Consider the following 17838-nt stretch of genomic DNA (forward strand, 5'->3'; position numbering starts at 1 on the left):
GGATTGGCGACTGTACTTATTTGCATAAAAGGTCGACTTTCAATACAACTTAATTTCGATATAACGAAGCTAATTACAGATTTTACAGACTCTGTTATATCGAGGTTTATTTGTATTTTGTTATATGCAGCATTATAAATAATCCGAAGTTACCCAGAATCACCTTCAAGGGTATTGCCAGAGCAGTACGCTCACAAGGCTCTACTCGGTTGCTTGTCGCTGCGTTGGAGCTCCTGCCTTTTTTCTATTTGTTAGCTTCAGATTGGCAACTGAGTGATCTCTGTGCTTGCTTTATCATTCAGCTTAATAAGGGTATACACAACAGTGCATAGACATTGAAAAATATGTCAAGGTAAGGCTTTGCAGAAAAGTCAGCTTATCTGTAGGAACTACTCATTCCCAAAGTTCAGTGTGAAAAGTGATGAGGAACGGTGAGGATTTGAAGAAAATTGTAAACAAACGAAACAAACAAGCCCAAAGAAAGCAACGTTGATGCATGAGAAATTTTTGACAACTTTTTATGGCACTCTAACATGGCTTCTGCATACTTTTATCCTTCTCTGCAAATGTGGTAGTTAAATATTCTTACAGTTTATATATACATTCTGTTGCAATGCTGATGCCAATATACTAATCGTATGTATGATTCGCAAACCTCCACTGGCTTCTGTTGTTGGCTCAGCTATCGCTGCACAAGAACTGTACATACGAACTCTGCAAGAAATAAAGATGGGGATGACTTTCCCGGTGAAACCAATCAGCCTATCGTGCTTCAATACTCCTCATTTTGGAATAACAACAAGCCAGCCCCCCAACGCTTGTTTATGCATGAACAAGCCTTCAAAAGAGGTAGCATTTGCTGTGCTTCAGGTGTGCGGATGACATATTACAACTTGGACGTCATTAGCTCGCACGCAGTCCGTGCAAATTCTGCAAAGAGAAAGAAAAATATGTAACCAATGCCTTTACTTCCGTGAGATGTTTACACAGACCACATCCGGTAGGCACTAACTGCTGAAGTGGACATTTAAATCTTGACCAAAGATGTGTGCTGCAGAAGCCTAGGAGTCTGATGGCTGGAAGTTAAGTTTTATCACCGTGCTTCCGCATGTGTACAGCCAAGTGGGTCCGGCGCACAAACTTCTTCGTGCAGATGTTACAGCTGAACGGCCGTTCCCCTGTATGTATCTTTCGGTGCTGAGCCAGGTGGCACTTCTGGAGGAAGGCCTTGTTGCACTCAGGGCACTTGTGACGCCGAACTTCCTCGTGCCCTTTCTTGTGCCTCGTCAGCTCCACCTCGAAGACGAAAGCGGCATCGCACTGGTCGCATGCAAAGGGGGCACGCCGATCGTGGTTGCGCAGGTGCCTTGACAGCTGCTGCCGCGTGGGAAACCTGAGATGAAGATGAGAGTGTAAATTTGGAGCTAAGTAGACACAACATGTAAGACTTGTGATAATTCGAAATGCCACTCAAGTCAAACAAATATCAAAAGTTTGGTGGGCGCTGTGTATTCAATGCAAAAGTGAGCTGTTGGGTGAAGTGGTGCATGTCCATATGCAGAGATAGCAAAAAGACAAGGGGTAAAATATAAAATATAAATAAAATTACTCAAGGAACTTTGGCCATGTTCAATATCTCACCCTCTTTTGTACCAAAAGGGGTTTATGCGCCTCCATTAATTAGTAGAGCTTGTCTGAAAACTTCTCTCTTTGCTGTTTACTGGATTGACAGATAAGTGCATGGCAGCAATGACCCAAGTTGGCCACAGAGGTTTATTGAAGAGTGGTACATACATACTCAGTGGCCGCTGGGATACACAAGAAAAGTTTACACCCTTTGGAGTGTTGCCACACAACAATAATCGTCATCTGCCTTACCCGCATTTCCTTTCTTGAAAACGCTGCACTCGTTACTTTCCTGTCGGGAATGCTATTTCATGCTGATAACACGCATGTCCGTTCGTTACTGGAAAGTACCGGGCTCACCGCATCAAAGAAAGGAAATGCGAACAAGACAGATGACGATTGTTGTGTGGCAAATATACACCCCAAAGGGTGCAACTGTGTTTAGAGTGTAGGCCCACATTCTTAAACTGCACTATCTTCGGGATTGGCAGACGAAGACGGTCAGATCTGTCATCAGAGAGTTTTTACAGAAAACTGGGTCAAACACGCCAAGAACATCTCGCATTAAAAGATATGTTATCAACACTGCTGTAATACTAGCGTATGAAAGACATTATAGAGTAAGAGGAATCTAACACTGCAGTTTTTATATTTAATGACAATGCACTATTCTAAACAAAATGTGAGCCATCAGCTATCTTGGGCATAAATGGTATGACCAATGAGGCCAAGCCTTGTTGAGTCAAGATTGGGTTAAAGTGAGACCACAAGTATGTCGCAGCTGTTGCCTCTTGTGTGAAATGTAGACTAAGATTCTAAATATATGTCACCAATCAACCACCTGTAGGAAAGCATGAATCCTTCAGGCAATATCGAAAAAAAAAAAGAACTTTCTATGCAGCCAAAAAGAGGCATTTTCCCTTCAAGCTTGGCAAATCAAAAGAAGTCACTACAATGCAGTGAGCAATGGTAGGCAACATTAGACGCTTAACATAAGAAACAGGGTAAGGGGATTTGGAACACAAGCGTAAAATGATGTTTCATGTAAACTTAGAAGCAAGGAGCGGGCCAAGCGCACATGATGTGCACAATAGTTAAAGATACCCTGAAACGATTTTGACGATTTTGTACAAACGCACTGAGTCATTATTAGAGTAGGTCCTTCTGATCATTAATTGACACAACTAAGTGCTCTGCATAAAGTGTGTAATTTATTATAAGGTTTTAAACATGCACATTGCCGCCAATCGCAGCACACCACCTGGCTGAATTTTAAGCTGCCCCTAACAATTTGACATAAATTGCCCTAATGACACTAGCAGGGCGAGCCATCTGATTGGCTGCCCAGCGCACATTATCAATAATTAGTCCAACTTTATGGTGAACAAATGTTGTTCGTAATAGTTGAAATGCTAGTTAATTTGTCTCTATAAAAAAAAGTAACAGAAAGAGAATGCACAAGATCAATTTCTCACTACACTTAAGAAGACGCTATATCTTGGGTGCTCCTGTCTAAATACATGCAAAAGGAGAATTTGTTTTTCTCGGCAACCACTGCACCAAATTTAGCAAGGCTTGTTACATTTAAAAGAAAAACATAATATCTTGTGACTGTTGGTCTCGAATTCTTTATATACGTCGTCAATCTTTTATTAGAAATTGACAAAAATCGAAAATTTCCTGAGAACGAAAATATCATGTTTACAACTCTGTAACTCAGCAATGAAAAATTATACCACAATTCTGTGAATTGCATCTAATAGTACATCTGAAGCGGGCAAAATTTATATTTTACACGTGAATCTAAAAAAATTTAGTAACATGGGAATACAGCTTTTGCAGAACCCTTGTACACAACGTAATGAACTCACGTAAGATATAAATTGACATATTGAATTTGTCCGCTTTCAATGATCTAATGGATGCCATATACAGAACTGTGATATCAGTGCTTGATGCAGAGCTATTAATTTGTGAACTTCATGCTTCTATGTTTTTCAAACTTTCAGATTTTTTAAAATTCTTGTAACAAAATTAAAGCCCTAAATCGAAATTCTGCTACCAACTGTCACTAGAATTTAACTTTCTCTCTCAAATGCAACAAATTTCACTAATATAGGTCAGCGGTTATCTTAGAAAAATGTGTTTGCCCTTTACATGTATTTGAATAGGCCGAGTTGGAGTTGGGCTGGAGCTAAAGCTTCCTCTTAAGCATTTCCGGCACACAGCAAGCGTCGTCTACTTGTGTTACAACGTGTTCCATTGTGACAAGAGTTCCGCAGTCAGAGTCGGTCTCAGTATTTTCGCGGGCACCATGATTTGACTTTGTTGCGTTGTGGGCTGCAAACGTAGTGACTGGCAATATGTCAAGCTGCAACAGTGTGTCCCTGTGCAAGGCAGCAGACGAGCGAAGTGGCTGCAGCGCATCAGACTGTTACTACCCGTTCGGCGCCAGGATTTGAGTGTTTGCGGCCATCACGTTGCACCGGAGGATTACTACCACAATAGCATTTCGCGAGTTCGGTAGTCGGTTAAACGAAAGCGCAAGGGGAGGGCCTGGCAGTTTAACTGACAGTGCTGTTTCACAGGATGAGCAGAAGTGCAAACGTGAATGGTCTGCATGGTGCAGCCACCTGGTGGCACAGAGCTTAACCAGACACAGTAGCAGTAACAAAATGTATTATTCTTTGCTGCTGGTGTAAATTTTTCGCAGGACCATAATCGTTGGCACTTCGTTTTTGTAAATGTTTAAAATGTTTTACATTTGGTTAGAGCAATATTAGCTCTCTGTTTGGCTGGTTAAGCTCTGCGCCAGCGGGTGGCTGGACTGTGCAGAACGATCAGGCCACTCATGTACATCTACACTAAAGTTCCTTCATCAGCTTGAATTTATGCCTCCAACCATCTGTCGAAACACCCAGCTTGCCTGTGATTACCGCAATACCAGACACGTTCGGCGCAGCGACAGAATGCTCGCAACGCACGCTGCTTCGATAGCTCTTGCTTGGCGTCGACTGCCAAGCAGCTGGTGGAGAGGTTGGAAACTTCGCGCACTCGTTCCTAGAGAACCGGAAGTAGACGACATGACATGCCATCATGATGCAGAGCCAGTGAAGGCGGAGCTTAGCCCTAATCACTCGGTGAATGAGTTGAGGAGAAAATGCATGGCTATAGAGGAGGGTAACTTGTAATCATTCGTAACTCTCTTAATGTGAGATGCTTCACACAAATTGTGGTGCGAATGATTAACTTTAGCTGTATCCTACGCATCTACAAAATTTTTCTGAACAGTTTCAGCCGTTTTTTTTTATCTCATCATCATGTGGAGCCAAAGTCCATACGTAAAATGATAAAGTAGCCAGAAGAGGCAGAGAATTGGGTAAAGTGATGAATATTTCTGTGCTCATTGGTGTAATATGTCCGAGCAATCTGGGCAAGACAGGGCAGCTAATGAGATATGTCAAGGTTGTTTGTCTTGCAGTAACGCGGCTACCGCTAATGATTAACGCCTTCGCACGAACTTAGCTAAGCTCTCTTTTAAAGAAGCCGGTAGGACCTGAGAATTATTTCCCTTAATTCCAAAAAGCACTTTGTTAAACCAAAAACACTAATGTGAATTATATTGTATTTATTCAAGAGCAAAACAATGAAGTATTCATCCCTGTGTATGAAAATATCGTAGACATTGTCTGTTGAGTGCATCTTGTGTTCCTCTGTTGGGGTGGCAAACCGTCATGAAGGAGTGCTGGCACATACATTCAAGTTGTTGAAACTCTACAACCTGCTTCTCGCACATAAAAGAATAACACTTAGCAGGCAAGATTTGGGAAACATATTTAAGATCAGGAGGCATTAGTTGGCTAGTTGGTTAGACATTATCTATTCAAAGGCACACCTTTAAGATGCTTTAATTTGATGCTAAAGTAGGTTTGGTAGTGCGGATCTGGTATCATCGACATTATTTGACACCGGTGCATACATGTAATCTATGTACATGTAAATATGTGCATGTGCAGTTGGCTGTTGTTTAACGGGTATAACTATTGTTTTATAGCTAAAATGTTTGGGCAATTGATGGAAGACAGGGTGGCTGCTTAGATATGTTGATGAGGTTGCCTGTCTACTGTTCATGATTAGAACCTTCCTACCACAAAGTTTAGCCCCAACTTGACAAAGTTGGTGGGACATGACCATTATTTCTGATAATCCGAGAACATTGTTAAGCTGGAAACACTCGAAATGCTTACACAATACATTACATTTGCTCATAAACAAAAGGGATCTAATTATCTCTGCATATGCTGTTATAATCTGCTGTGTGCATTTGGTGTTCCTTCATGGGAGAGGCAAACATTTGAAAAATGTACCAGCACATATTTTTAAAGGCGTAAAAACAGTGCCACACGCTTCTTGCACTTGGCAGGTAGCAAGTGTGGAGGTCGGAAAACACTTCAAAGACATTAATTTGATACTAAAGTACGTCTGACATGTCGTATCATCAACATTACCATGAAGTCATGACATGCTGCCAAATTAGGAGATGCCGCATAGTAATAAGGATAGGCATGATGATCATGGCAGCATATTAGGCTTAATGAACATGGGTCCTGGAATCAAAAGCACTTTCTTAAAGAAAACATTCTATAAAATCAAGGTTCATTAAACCAAAGTCTGACTATAATTGCTTAGGGCAGGTGCAATGTGCAAGGTCAAAGGCATTTGATTAAAACAAGCAAAGAAAGAGATCACTTGAACAACATACACCATGGGACACAGGTGGCAGTAGAATGTCGGCTGCTCAGTGTGAAACCAGACGTGCTTTCGAAGCAGGGCCGCATGGTTGAAGGACTTGTAGCAGATCAAGCAGCGGTGCTGCTGTTTGTCGACGTGGGTGCTCCCGTGCTCCAACAGATCTTCGCTTCGTGGAAAGCTGGCCCCACAGTGACTGCACCAGAACTTCCACTCGCGTCCATGCGCTACGGAGTGTTGGAGCAGGCGTTGATCGGTGTTGAAGACCTCGTGGCACATCTCGCATTCGTAACGACGGGCACTTTCCCCAACACATTCAAGGTCTCGGCGGCTGCTTGCCGTTTGCGAACTGTCGCTCCCGGTAGCCGCTTCAAATTCATCTTCAACAGCAGCTGGAGCAGTTTGAACAGCTGGCGGCTCCTCCTTAACGATTTGTATGAACCCTGGGCCTAAATACTCTGCAAGTTTGAAAAACAGATCCTGATGTTCTTGAATAAGGCTTGTGTTGGTGGTAGTTAGAAAGTCATTAATTTGATAACACGCTGCAAAGGTTTATGAGACCCACAACAGGGACATGAACCAAAAAAGCATTTCTAACAACTGGTTTATTTCATAAAGAACACGGGAAGCAGATGCATGCACGAAAACAGCCACGCACAGGGAACTGCGCTCTAGACATGAAAAACTGGAAGAAAAAAAAAAAAAGACATGTAACAGTGAATGGTGGATTGTAGAAAGTTTAATCACACATGTTACCTTATCATTTAATGCTACATCAGTTTCTTCTTAGGAATCAGCATGGAGCAAGAAACATTTCAATGATACTTTGCACTGCTGGCAATTATAGTGTGTGTATGATGAAACAACACGTGAAGTATAAAAAATAGGGGAAAGGTTGCAAAGATTAACTTTGGTAGCATTGAATGAAAGTTGCTTAGTTGTCATGGTAATTTAACAACAGAAAACTTAGCAGCAGCATCATTCTTTTTTTTTCTTAAGCAGCTGGATAATGCCAGCGTTTGAAGAGGTCCGAAATGTTTAGCCTTTGTTGGACCGACGAAAGCCTGAGAAACTCAGATTTGTGGTATACAAAGGCAGGCATGCAAAACATACACACATGAGGAACAAATAGCATGTTTTTGGCGTCATTTTCGTTCCACTTATGCCAGTGTTCTGTACAGCTGCCTTTTCATACCACGAATTGTTTTTGATGGTCTCTGAAAACAACAAACAGCATACTTCTTGTAGTTTCGCTCCATGGTAAAGATGTATGAATGTCTTAGGCTGCCCATTAGTGGAGCTTAAAATAGCAGTGGTATGAATCAATTTTTGCTATACTGCCCTTTAAAGACACATATGTGTAATAAGATCTTTCTTTTTTTTCAGCACTAACAACCATGGCTTGGGCAGGTATAATATCCGTGGTGCTACAAAAGGCTTCCACCCTGTAGTGCATGGGGGTTGGGAATAATAGTATTAGACTTCGGCACTCCGCACATCACGGTTGCTGCCAGCCTGCTTAACAACCACAGGCCAGTTCAATCTCGAGAAAACAATGAACCACAGCCATGTGTACACATGGCAAGCACTTCAACCTGAACGCTCAATGTGAAACTTGTTGTGTGGTGCAGCCACATTAGGTCCCAAGGAAGCGTGCAAACCGTGCCACATATGTACACCGAACCTAAGACAAAAAAAATTGATGTGCTCAGGGACAAGATCATGTTTCGATAACACCCGTGATTTTGACAACCGTAGGCTGCTGTACTTTCATAGACTACAGAATTCCAGGAGAGTGAAACTGTGTGCATAGGTATGCTGTTCAGCAAACATATGCCAATTAACTGCAGCCTGCAATATTGGGACAGCTGTGTACATTATTATGCAAGCTTCAGAAGCTGACATAGAGGTTTAGTGGGAGCATCTTCCGATATTAAATATGGAAGTGCGAGTGAGAAAACGTACAATTTCATTTTGATCTTGCCTCTTTAATTCTCCTTCACAATTTCCCTACTCAAGTTATTGAACTTATTTTGTATCTTCTTTTTGTGTGGTAAATATCGGTTGTCATTATCATTATTCTTATTATTGTTATTGTTGTTAACCTCATTGCATTACACTCGCAGACAACTTTCTGTTGCTAATAAGCGATAGCTGTGGGGGCGGAGCTTCTGCACATGTGTTACGGCACCAAGTAGTCCGCCAGCATTTGACAGTACTTTAGGTTGCTCAGAACAGACGCTGAATTTACGCAGCTTTCCCGTGCGACGGTCTAGCATTTGTCCAGGTGCAGAAGGGAAAAGCCGCAAAATAAGTAAACTTGTACATTCAATGGTGTGTTCTGACTTATTTAACTGTTGCTAATAAAGTGTTTGTTTTCTCATACCCAGCTTACACAAACGTGGAGTAAAACGTTGGACTCTTTTCAGAAGCGCCTTCACTTTTGTGCGCTTTGGCTCCGCAGCTTTCCTTTCATAGCCACAGAAAGTTGTTCGGGAGTATACATGTCCACATGATGCAGATTCACTTTCCAGGGACAGCTAGCCTTGAGCCTTCTTGTGTAAAAGTAAAATCAGAAAAAAAAAAGGAAAAAAAGAACTTGCCACCTAAAGCAATTAGCTCTTGTAAGGTAGGAGCAGTAATTATTAAATATAAAGAAAAAAAGCAACCCTTTTCAAAATTCTCCAAGTTTAGCCGTCAGGTAGAACATACAATATGGCATGCATATTTAATTAAACAATAATTGTCTAATTACCTGAATTGTTTACCACAATGAGAAAAAGAGACCAATCTCAGCCAACACTTACATAAGATTAAAAGACAACTAAAACGAAAAAAAGAAAGTGCACAAACCAGATGATTCGATGGTACACAATCTACAGTGTCATCTTGAGCTCGACATTAGTTGCAAGCACTTGCAACACCTTTATCGCAGCATCTTCGCTACATTCTACATGTCCCACCAAGCAGCTAATATAACTCTCATACAGGTAAAAAAACAAAGCCAACATAGCAAAAGCCACAAAACAAAAGCCACGTACATATTCTAGGCAATAAACAATAAACCTACATGCCAAAATAATCCATGAACATGCACCAATTTGTGACTTACTCTAAACACATGTATTGACTGTCAAAAAAAAAGAAACTCCAGGAAGTGGTCATGAAGCCATATGACAGCATCATATATGATCATTGGCAATAATACAATTTCTGGTTCTATAGGGCTATAGAGGCCTGCAAAGATAATTTGTTTCTTATTCCAACACCAAGAGAAGCTCCAAAGCTTGTTTCAAAGCCTAATGCAAAATTTAGACAACTAATATATGAATAACCGTTTGCTTTTTTTTCCAACAAAAGACAGTTCTTGTGCAACTCTTTAATTAAGCAGATAGAACTTGATTACAATAATAAAGAAGCTGGAGAACTTCATGGCATATTCGATTGGCCATTTCTGAGCACTCCTGGAAAACTTCAAAGAGTGAAGTGCTTAAGCTTCACCGTGACAATAATCACACTCATATAGCATTAAAAAAGATGGAATAATTAAAGCTAAGACATTTTGTCTTTTTAATACAGCATCATTGTCGTATTACACAATCATCAGAGCACTGTTACAGCAACCTCAAATTACCAATCAAATGTGTTGTTAGCAATCGTCTGGCACAAAGGCTCGATACAAATAATGCGCCATGCCTTGTGAATCCGATACATATAAGTTTGCTATATGATAGTTAGACGTACTTTCTTCAAATGAAACTGTGCAGCCTAGAGCACAAATAAACAATGCTACTGATATGTCAGATGAGCCTTTCACTATCTTTCATACAAAGAGGCATGCTTGCTGATGCTACATGATGACCTTAGGAAAACATTGTGCTGCTAGCTATCGATTGTTCTTGAGAGCTACCAAAAGTACAGTATAACATACACACAACTAAGAAAAAGGGCATGTGAGGAAATAATCAGTTAAGGTTCTGAATGACACTTCTTTCTTTTCTTGTTCAAGCGTCAGTGAAAGGACGAAAATTTAGTTACTGTAAGATTGCGGCGTCTGCTCTGCCTCATGTAGCAGTGAGAAAAACAAATATGACAGAAAGAGAAATCACATGACCAGGCAATCAACTATGAAGGAGAGCTAGAAAGAGAAACCCCAATATGGTTTTATGTTGCATGAACAACAAAGACAACTGGCACCTACAGATGGCTTTGGAACATAAACACCATGAAAGAGGTCCAAACCTTGCAGACATGAATTGAGCAGTGCACTATGTACTTGTGACCTAGAGAGTACATCTGTCAATAGGCGACTTGCTGAAATCTTAAAGTTGGCATCCCAGCAGAAAGCTTCCTTCCAACCAAGAACTATTGTCTAGAGATCCAATTCTGCATTATTTTACAAAAACAAAAGGGGAAAGCCATTTGGTCTCAATAAATGGATTATACTTCTCAATGGTCTGAGCCCTGACGATTGCTGCCTTCTTTGCAAGAGGTTGGAGATGGGTCTTTACTAAAAAAACAGAGATGACGATGTTTTAAAGGACAGGAGTGACAGAATTATGTCATAAGCAGGAATCAAATTTCAGATTACAACTCTGAAAAAGAAAGATGTTTGAGGTAGCATGCTTCCAACTATGCTTTACTGATCTATGGCTTTCAACTCGTGCTTTCCCTTGAGGCAAAAATATGGTTTGAGGATGGCAGTTTTTGGTTGGAACAAAGCTTTGTAGGGAAAAATTGTTTACAGAATATTGCAAAACACAGATTCCGAAGTGCAGTGCAAAGCTGCAGGGAGACTCTGCCTCTTGTGTTCTGCAATAACCAATGCATAAGCAATGAGGTTTCTCAAGCCCTTTTGTTTTGCAAGCATATCTATGTAACTGATCATCCTGTAGCTCATGCAGCCTTCTTGCACAAGTGATGTCCTGCCCAGGTTCCTCGGCACTGGAGAAATATGAGAGGGGCCGCAAGTAGGTTGCCACTTGCAAGTCTGCAGCTGCTAGATTCCACAAATTTCGGTATGCCTCTGTAAATGAAGCAAACAACTCCCGTGAGTGGAAGTCTTTTCAAGGTGTACAAATGCAAGTCATGCTAGATATCTTATGAAAGCTAAACAAGGCAAAAGCTTCACAGGCAGATGAGGAGCTGAAGTGACAAATTGTGGCCAAACAAGGGAAGTCTTAGCTTAGAGCCAACATTTCGTCAAAAGAATTTGTCTTTATTGCTCTGAAGACAAGCCCCGTGTTGGAACACTGACTCTAAGCTAAGGCTTCTTTGTTCGGCCAGCTATTGATTATATTAGGTACTATCAAGATATATATATATATATATATATATATATATATAGTTTTAGTATAGAAGCAAATAACTACTATATGGAAAAACGATGGGAAAACGCGCCGCGGTAGCTCAATTGGTAGAGCATCGCACGCCTAATGCGAAGATGGGGGATCATTCGCCACCTGTGGCAAGTTGGTTTTTCATACACTTTCATTTCTATTAATTTATCATTTCTTTATTTCAATTAGGAAGTACAATTTCCTCTCTGTTGTCCTTGGTGTCTGTTGGCTTCTTATGATATGATTAATAAATATCGGGCCCCTCGGTTAAGCCCCTTTCTTCTCGTTCATATATATAACAGAAACAATTCCAAAACTACTCAAACGAATTGGTTAGCTTCCAGGTTCACCTGCATTTGATACAGTGGCTTAATCCACACTTTAAGCACACAGTTGGTACTACGCCACATTTATAAAACAGCTACAGGGTGATTACATGTCACACTTACATGTAATTATGTGCAATAAGCATTCTGATCAGTTGTTTATAGTTCGCATTTCAGTTAGTGCCGATAGTATATGACAATAATTGAGTACGAGATATTCAGGTATAATGACATTATTGCCAAGCGTAAATTAACACTCGAAGTGCCACAAAAAATTAGTGACATGATGTCACAATTACAGGACTTTAGTACACCACCAGCAAGAGACTAAAAACTGCAAAGGTAAGCTGGGTCACACATGCAAGTTGTCCGTTCGTGCTTACATGATGTATAGATGCTGACCTCTGCAAAACATGCCTTGAACAGTTTATAATTGGAGCAGTCATGATTTTCTGCAAGCCAATGTGTCAAGGGTTCAAGAGGACGAAGATTGGCAAGGAAACCATTTACCCCCAACTGCGACTTTCCATTTGCACATCACCACATCACCATCTTCCATGTGCTTATTGCACAGATTAACTATACAACCATTATAAAACTACTCTAGAGCGAAGAAGTTAGGTGCTATAACGAATCAAAACTGGAGATGTCCACTAGGCCAAAGGTCTCGCATGCTACTTGAGATAAAGCGTCAAAGTTGAGACAACATGCAGCATGGGCACAAGTTCACTTGCACGCTATGAGCTATCGATAAGGTCGTTAAATCTGAGCAGGATTGCTGCACAAGCTTCTTACAGATGTTGCGACTGAATTACTGTTCTCTTTCAGAACCTTTCAATACCCCACCAGAAGGTCTCACCAATGCCCCCTTTACTAGATGCCTGCCGTGTGAGCCGAGAAGCTGGTTCCTGCCACTCTCTTTACTCTTCCTGACCTGGGTTAACTCAGATCGGCTGCAAGCGCTAGCTGCGGTGGCCGCTGCAAACCTAAATCACGTAGCCCTGCCTGCGAGAGTTAAGCGGCGTCTGTTGCGATCCCGGAGGCAGGACCCACGGTCTCTCGTCAAGCCATTGGTCGAGCGCGCGCCAGCCCAGCAATCGTCACTTCCTTTGCAACAGGAAGTGGGTCGGCTGCGAGCGCCGTCTCTTTGAGGCTACCCTGAACTACGGGAACCTCCGCTCCAATGGGAAGACTAGCGACGCGGCAGGCATCTAATAAAGGAGGCATTGGTCTCACCAAAAGAAGGCATTTGGGCACTGATGTGTTTTACAGTGCCCTGCTGCAGGGTCACCAGTGACTGCATGCTGACAAAGGCTGCCCCTTTTCCTGTGTGCAAAGGACTTTCCTGTCATGATTTCCTATGTGTCCAAAATGCTGCAACTGCATCAGATCTGCACACTGAGACACAAGATGAGAAATACGGTGCATAAACCATAAGGACTAAAGCCATTGACAGGTCAAGAATGCTGTGGTGAGTGTTACTCGAAGGAAACATGTATACATATATGCACCAGCAAATCACCTTGTCTTCGGTGGATATCTGCTTTATTTGTATTCATGTCCCTGCCTTCGCTTTCAGTGGATGCCTCATTGCCAAGAAACCATGCGCCCTGCTGGGAGATCTTTTTGCATGTCAAGTGTGAGTCATAGGTCTGTGAAGGGGTCATTTGGCCTATTCAGCCATTCCTGGTACATCTGAACAGTGGCACGCATTCATACATCATAAGTGGGGGAATGGCAAGGAGGTAAATTGTGCACACAAGGTCAATGAAATCTTAATTCCTCTTACAAACGACTTGTTTGTTCAGGTCTTCATTCCCATCACTTGGAGATTTTGGCTATTCGTGGACTTGCTCAAAGTTGCTAAACAGCTAGAATGCCTTCGTGCCAATGGCATATGTAAGGGCACTATTTCTTTAAAATACGGAAGCAGATAAATGGTAGGCACATATCACCATCTTTAGGGAGGATCATCTCTTGCATTCTTGACTTGTCACTGGCTGCAGCAAAGAGAGACCGGCTGGTATGACTTTATTTTGTCAAAGCAGTCTGTACAGTGTAGAGCAAAAAAAATTGATGTAGTCAAAGAAGCAGAAAGAGAAATGACAATGTATTAAGCTAACAGATAACCTACACAGTGAAGCGAAGGCTATGGCTTGTGTCATCCAATCAGTAACGAGTGCCGACTGTATTCCAGAGAAAGGTGACGAGCTCGCCCATCTTGCACTACTAATTCTTTCACAAAGCTTTTGTCCATTACAGCAATGTGTGGAGGCCATCAGAGATGCAAAGAAGCTCTTCCTGTGCTTGGCTGACGTAACCTTCAGCTTACACCGCACAATTAATAAAATAAGGTAGAGAGAAGGTCACTGCAAAGTTAGAGATGCACTAAACCATAAAACCTGTCAGGTGAAGTTGCTATGTTACTCTAGTGAAACAACAAATACATCTCCCTAGAGGAACTTGAGGTACAGCAAGCAAGAAAACAGCATAAATTTAAAGCACTGGCAGCAATGCTACGATCAGATTGTAACAACTGCCGTCAACTGTGTCAGCGTCATTAACTGTATTCTTATGGGTCCCTGCTTGTGGTAATGACTTCATCTAGTGCAGTGGTCAGCAAAGATCGGGGCATGAAAGAAGGAAAAAGACCAAAGGAGCAACAAGTGACAATGTTGAAAGTCAGTCATACAGAATATAAAGGAAAGGCTCATGAGAAAAATGGTCTTACCACGTGAAAGGTTGGCCGTAATTTCTAGCAGTCGAGCGAGTGGAGAGTAGGGCGAAGAAAAGGGTGCAGATCGGGTGGCGACAACCGCTAGTGATGAAGGCATCACCAAAAACTACTTCAAACCAAACACTGCCTTGAAAGGTAAGGAATCTAGTTCTCTATATAGGTCCTGCCACCATGGAGGGCCTATTTCCAAAGAGTCAATGCGCAGATGAGCCTCAAAGGAAAGCAGGGGCAGTGTTAGAGGAGGTTGGCATTTTGAAGCTAATGGCCCGATATCATGTCCTCTGCTAGTTCTTTTTTTCCATTCCCCAATGGATGAGAGGCACACGAGCACCAGTGTCGTCAGAAGTTATGGTTGAGTGTTGCGAAAAATATAGGGGTACTGATTGACTCACAGGACCTAGCATTTTATTTAGTGAATATAGTATCACATATTACTGTTAATATAATTGTCTCAGTAAAAGGCTGTCTGTGTTTTGTACCTAGGTGGTGTGTATAGTGCTGCATCTATCATCTAACATATATAGCAGTATACAAAAATGTCAGTTTGAGTAATAGGCTCAGCTGAAGCACCACAGCACCATAGCTGAAGGCACTCCTGCTTTACAGATGGTACACACTACAGTTACAAACGAACTATATTAGGAATGGTAGCAACTTACTAAAATCATCTGTAAATAAGAACTTGTTCCAAGCATATGCAAGCTCAGTCAAGGGGCTCTTGCAAATGACAATGTTAAAAAAAAAAAGAAGAGATGTAGGAAAGCTAGTCACATCCCTTAGTGGAGAAAAATGGTAAAACCGTGGGAGTACCAAGTGTGAGTTTGGAAAATTCACATAAGGTGGAGAAATAAAGGCCCCGACACAGCACGATACTTAGGACAGACATTTATGGAACACTTACAGCATAAGGATGTGCCAAATAAAGCACTCCACGAAATCACAGCCACTTTGTGTAAACTTTGCAAATTTAAGTGTCTCAAGCTTGCATATGCGCGTGATGAACTTTTCTCTCTCACTCTCAGGGAAGGAGGGAGCGCGGCAGCGTGTAAATGGGCACCATAGCACGGTTAAGCGATCTTGGTTTGAGCTGGTTGATCGTTTACGTCGAAGCTATAGAAAACGAGCGATATAGTAGACCGAGACCACGAACAGTTCTGTCTGTGTTCCCGTCACCGTCGTATTCGTTTGACTAGATTCCAATAAAACGAGGTTATTTTGATACACCGCTGCTCCTCACCAGCGGCGCAGACTACCTTGACGAGCAAGAGCAAGCGCTCTTGCTCGTGCCGTCTTGCTCGTGCTCAAGTGCCGCTCCACCATTCCGTGAGAAATGGTGGAGCGGCACATGAACCAACTGCAGCCGCAGAGGCGTGATCGAAGTAACGGAGATGGCAGCGCCTCACGCAGCGCGCCGTACTTTTGTTTTTCTCACGTTACGTGGTGCGCTGAACTTAGCAACGTTTTAAACTCGCAGTTAACACGACATCCGCCGTAGTGAACTACTTGCTGCCACCTCACGATTCGAACCACTGTGACTCGCACGAAGGTTTACGACGAGTACGGCGACCAAGTAGCAGCGAGAAATCCAGGCCGTCTCGATGAGGGGCTGAGTGCAGCGGCACGTACGCTGTGAAGCGGAACACTTGACATCCAGGGAAACGTGCTGCACGGGGTAACATGTCGCTCAGTTGTAAGCACGTAAACTTGCGAATGAAGCGCAGAAAACCGAGCTAACCGACTGTATGCTACCTTGAGCCGGAAGCCGTGCAGTCACAAATAAAAAACCAGTGTGCAGTTGCCGTCGTGCCGTCACGAGTGCATCGAAAGCTACGGATCGCGTCAGCCAATGAGGAACGAGAATCGGCCGCGCGTCTCCGAACAATGCTCTGAAAAAGGAGGAGAGCGTGCCTATTGTCCGCCACTAATCCATCCGTATCCTGCCCATTCGCCGCTATTCAATCTGCGTTGGCCGGGAGATACTATAGCCCTCCCCTCTCTCCAAGCATTCTCCGAGAGCTGGCGAGAAGGAAGGCGATGGCAAGGGGGAACTTGGCGGGGGTCGCGTTTCTTCCCGGCGGAAAGAAAAGCAACGTCATATAAACGCCTGCGAAAGCATGAAAGAATAGGCTGTTTCGTTCCGCAGTTGTTCGCGAAGCGGTGTGGTGTTCCTAGCGTGATCTGGGACGTCCACTAATTATTAAAGAATTGCTTTATAATGAACACTGCCACTTGAGCTAAACCAAAACATGCCGAAAGTTTCGGCGAGTGGAAGGAGAGAGAGGTGGAAGACAAGCGGCGCAGCTATGCTGCGGCGAAATTGCGCTCGCTCTCTGTCGTCTGCTCGTCTTGTGAAAATGGCGAATTCAACACGAGCCCAGCTTACGTCTATCGTGACTTGCGAGGAATTATCTTGTGACCGGGCGAGCCTTTATGTTGAGCGGGAGCTGCCATCACACTTAAAATACTTAAATAGATATGGTTTGCACAGTGTTTGTACAACACTTTGTGTAGTTTTAGAGCGTAGCTCAGGCGCCCGTTCCTGCGGAGAACATCGGCGTTATCCCTTGGCGTCCTCGTAACCGAGCAAACGCAGTGTGCAGATGAAAGACGGCGATAGCGAAGAGAGCGCGAGGAAGGAAGCTGAGGAAGCGGGAGAAGAAAATAGCGTAGTGCCGCGCAAGACGAGCTTTGCGGCGACGATGGTGCCAGAGTAGTGCACAACGTCTGTTCATCGACGTGGAGGAAAGAAATAGGACAGGCCTTGCCATCACATTTTTGAAGCTGGAATTAAGTGCAGCCATGTTGGTGTGCCATCTCCCTGTGCACCTGCAATCAGCTCACCAGAGCAGATAAGCGCCAGCTTTGAACTTTTATTGCTACGACCTTCGGGAAGTGTGTGTGCTGCTGATGCCCGTCAGGACAAAGCCTACGAAACTTCTGTAATAGTTGTAGTGAAGCTGACGCACTCCAGTGTTTTTCCGTGGCACGTTGAAGAAGGCAGCGGAGACTAGCAATGTGATTACTTGAGTGTGTCTGTTGCTGGCTGACACTCACACTAGCA

The 17838-nt window shown here is 42.9% G+C and overlaps 1 protein-coding gene across 1 annotated transcript; it reads right to left on the reverse strand.

The window, feature by feature from the left end:
- Nucleotides 1–949: 949 nt before the first annotated feature.
- Nucleotides 950–16543, reverse strand: LOC129384063 (uncharacterized). The gene is made up of 3 exons (XM_055069175.2): nt 16527–16543; nt 6389–6833; nt 950–1393 (listed from the first exon to the last, which is right to left on the reverse strand). The coding sequence occupies exons 2-3, from the start codon at nt 6652–6654 to the stop codon at nt 1084–1086; spliced, it is 576 nt and encodes a 191-aa protein (XP_054925150.1). The 5' UTR covers nt 6655–6833; nt 16527–16543; the 3' UTR covers nt 950–1083.
- Between the last annotated feature and the right edge of the window lie 1295 nt (nt 16544–17838).

Source organism: Dermacentor andersoni, chromosome 9, assembly GCF_023375885.2.
Source record: "Dermacentor andersoni chromosome 9, qqDerAnde1_hic_scaffold, whole genome shotgun sequence".
Classification (NCBI taxonomy): domain Eukaryota; kingdom Metazoa; phylum Arthropoda; class Arachnida; order Ixodida; family Ixodidae; genus Dermacentor; species Dermacentor andersoni.

What these genes read in the sequence shown, in the direction of transcription:
- LOC129384063 (XM_055069175.2), bottom strand. Translation starts at nt 6,654, where the DNA reads ATGTGCCACGAGGTCTTCAACACCGATCAACGCCTGCTCCAACACTCC. An exon ending in TGCCACCTGTGTCCCATGGT is followed by an intron (nt 1,394 to 6,388) that starts GTATGTTGTTCA and finishes TCTTCATCTCAG; the next exon opens with GTTTCCCACGCGGCAGCAGC.